We start from the raw sequence: 2,609 nt of genomic DNA, 5'->3' as shown, positions 1-2,609 counted from the left end.
ACATACCAGACTCAGCAATATCAATCTCCTCCTCCTCGATTCCAAGGGTAGATGAATCCATGTCTATTGGTGTTCGTAACCAATTTTGTAACAAAATTAAGGCCTCAAGTGTCTTGGGCTTTAAGGAGCTTCGAAAAGGATCCAAAATTCTTTTTCCGGTACTAAATGCTGATTCTGAAGCAACGGAAGAAACGGGAATAGCAAATATATCTTTAGCCATAAGTGGAAAAATGTCAAACCTCGCAGCATTTACCTTCCACCATTGTAATATATCAAAAGTAGCATTTCCATTTGTGGGTGTGTAGATCGGTTCAGCCAAGTACCTTTCTACCTCAGATCTCCCAATGTCCTCCACATTACTCAATTGATGCTTTCGTTTATTCCTTCCCGCCATATACTTGGACTTGCTAGAAATAGTACTTCCAAAACTCGAAGAACTTTGAGTAGAAGTGGAATTAGTCTCGCCCACAGCGCTCTCCTGCATGCATCTTGATAAATCTAATCAGCGCTCTCCTGCACGCATCTTGAGAAAAAGACACCCCAACCAACTGTGGTTCCTCTCCAAGCTTGCAAGGCTGGAAGTAAAGTGTTTGTTGTCCGTCAGCTCTAGCCTCATTCATTTCATTCTTATACTTCTGACACTTATCCAAATGATGTTGGAGATTAGAAGTCCCATGTTTCTTACCATCCAAATTTTTCTTACCAATCTTGTAATTAGCCTTTTTGCAATATTTACATTTCGCTCTCTCACCATTTTCATAAATATCATAGTGATCCCATACCTTTGATCTCTTCACACCAGCATTAGGATTATTATCTAATGTTTCAACTGCGGCACAAGCATGTGAAGGTTCAGAAGCTGGTGTAGATGAGCCAGCGGTACTCCCTGTCCCTGCTGATGGTCCATGCACTTGTCCAGAACGCGGTAGACGTGGAGGGGGAGGTTCCATTTGTGATGCCACTCCATGTATAATTGGAAGATTAGAAGCAGAATCATCTTCTGAGATTTCAACCATGGTAACCTGCACAAAAGAAACAATTGAAAGTACTAACACCATACTGAATTGAACAAAATACTCATGACTTAGTTCAAATACCAAATAAATTAACTAGGTTGTACTAAAGAACTGAGATTGATTTAAAAAATCAATTAGAACTTGCTAGGTAATCAATTCAGTCCATATAAACTTATAAAAATCTCTAAGTTCAGAAATTATACAAAATTTCTAAGTTCAGTCCATACAAATTTATAAAAATTCTTAAGTTCAGACCATACAACTTATAAAAACTTCTAAGTTAAGAGATTATACAAAATTTATTGAAGTACACCAATTTAATTCTAACATGTAGCTTCAACTGAGTCCTAGCGGTAGGGTTGCCGAAGGTCTTATGTTAACGACAGAAACATCCTCTCAACAAAGAGAGAATGAGCTACAAGTAGCTTTTGCGATTCACCGCTAGGACCATTTTTATCATGCTCAATGAGATTCTATCAAACTTCACCTAAACAATATAAAAGGAGCCAAAATAAGCAAAACAATTGGATATACCTTCTTAGTTTTCTTAAACCAACTCTGATTAGTTGAATTTGTTACATAAGTCACTACCCCACCGACACCTTACAACATAGATACACAATACAAACACATGGGAATGACAGGGATAAAAGAATTAATTATCCATTGGGAATTGCACCAAGGAGACAAACAAATGCTCATGATTCCTAGGGTGTTACAAAATTTATTGAAGTACACCAATTTAATTCTAACATGTAGCTTCAACTGAGTCCTAGCGGTAGGGTTGCCGAAGGCCTTATGTTAACGACAGAAACATCCTCTCAACAAAGAGAGAATGAGCTACAAGTAGCTTTTGCGATTCACCGCTAGGACCATTTTTATCATGCTCAATGAGATTCTATCAAACTTCACCTAAACAATATAAAAGGAACCAAAATAAGCAAAACAGTTGGATATACCTTCTTAGTTTTCCTAAACCAACTCTGATTAGTTCTTATTCAAACGCTAATGAACTGAACTTCAGTTCTTCAATCTTGACAAACCCTACCATGGAATAAAACAAAACATTAGATTCAGATAAACAACAAACCATAAAATGGAAAGGACATATAAAAGGAACCTAAATAATCAAAACAATTTCATAGTTGGATATACCTTCTTAGTTCTTCTTAAACCAACTCTGACCAGTTCTTCTTCAAGCTCCAATGAATGAACTGAACTTCAGTTCTTCAATCTTGACAAACCCTAACATGGAAAATAAAATAAAGGGTATTAGATTCAGATAAATTGAGCGCTTCCTAAACACATAAACATTCAAGAATCCTTTGAATCTACTGATTAAACTCTTCATTACTGAGTTCTAACATAGTAACATCATACCAATTCATTCCAAACTGAAATTAAAAAACAACACCCTAAACAGATAAACCCTAAATCAAAAAATTACAAGTTTACAACGGTTCCTAATCTTACCTTCCGTTATTGGTTTGCTTCTGGTGATGCCGATGATCCACAAAGCGAATCTGAGACTGAGCGAAGAAAAAAGAATGGAGTTGGAGACTTGGATGGAGATGAGTCTGTCTGAGAAGGAGA

At 36.7% G+C, this 2,609-nt stretch overlaps 1 protein-coding gene across 1 annotated transcript; it reads right to left on the bottom strand.

Annotated features, from left to right (window-relative positions):
* Positions 1 to 455: 455 nt before the first annotated feature.
* Positions 456 to 2,059, bottom strand: LOC113279829. The gene is made up of 2 exons (XM_026528481.1): positions 1,976 to 2,059; positions 456 to 1,022 (listed from the first exon to the last, which is right to left on the bottom strand). Exon 2 carries the CDS (start codon positions 1,014 to 1,016, stop codon positions 456 to 458), a length of 561 nt encoding a protein of 186 aa, XP_026384266.1. The 5' UTR covers positions 1,017 to 1,022; positions 1,976 to 2,059.
* Positions 2,060 to 2,609: the final 550 nt, after the last annotated feature.

Source organism: Papaver somniferum, chromosome 5, assembly GCF_003573695.1.
Source record: "Papaver somniferum cultivar HN1 chromosome 5, ASM357369v1, whole genome shotgun sequence".
Taxonomy (NCBI): Eukaryota; Viridiplantae; Streptophyta; class Magnoliopsida; order Ranunculales; family Papaveraceae; genus Papaver; species Papaver somniferum.
The sequence above is the reverse complement of the archived record's forward strand: the minus strand, read 5'-3'. Positions and strand labels throughout refer to the sequence as shown.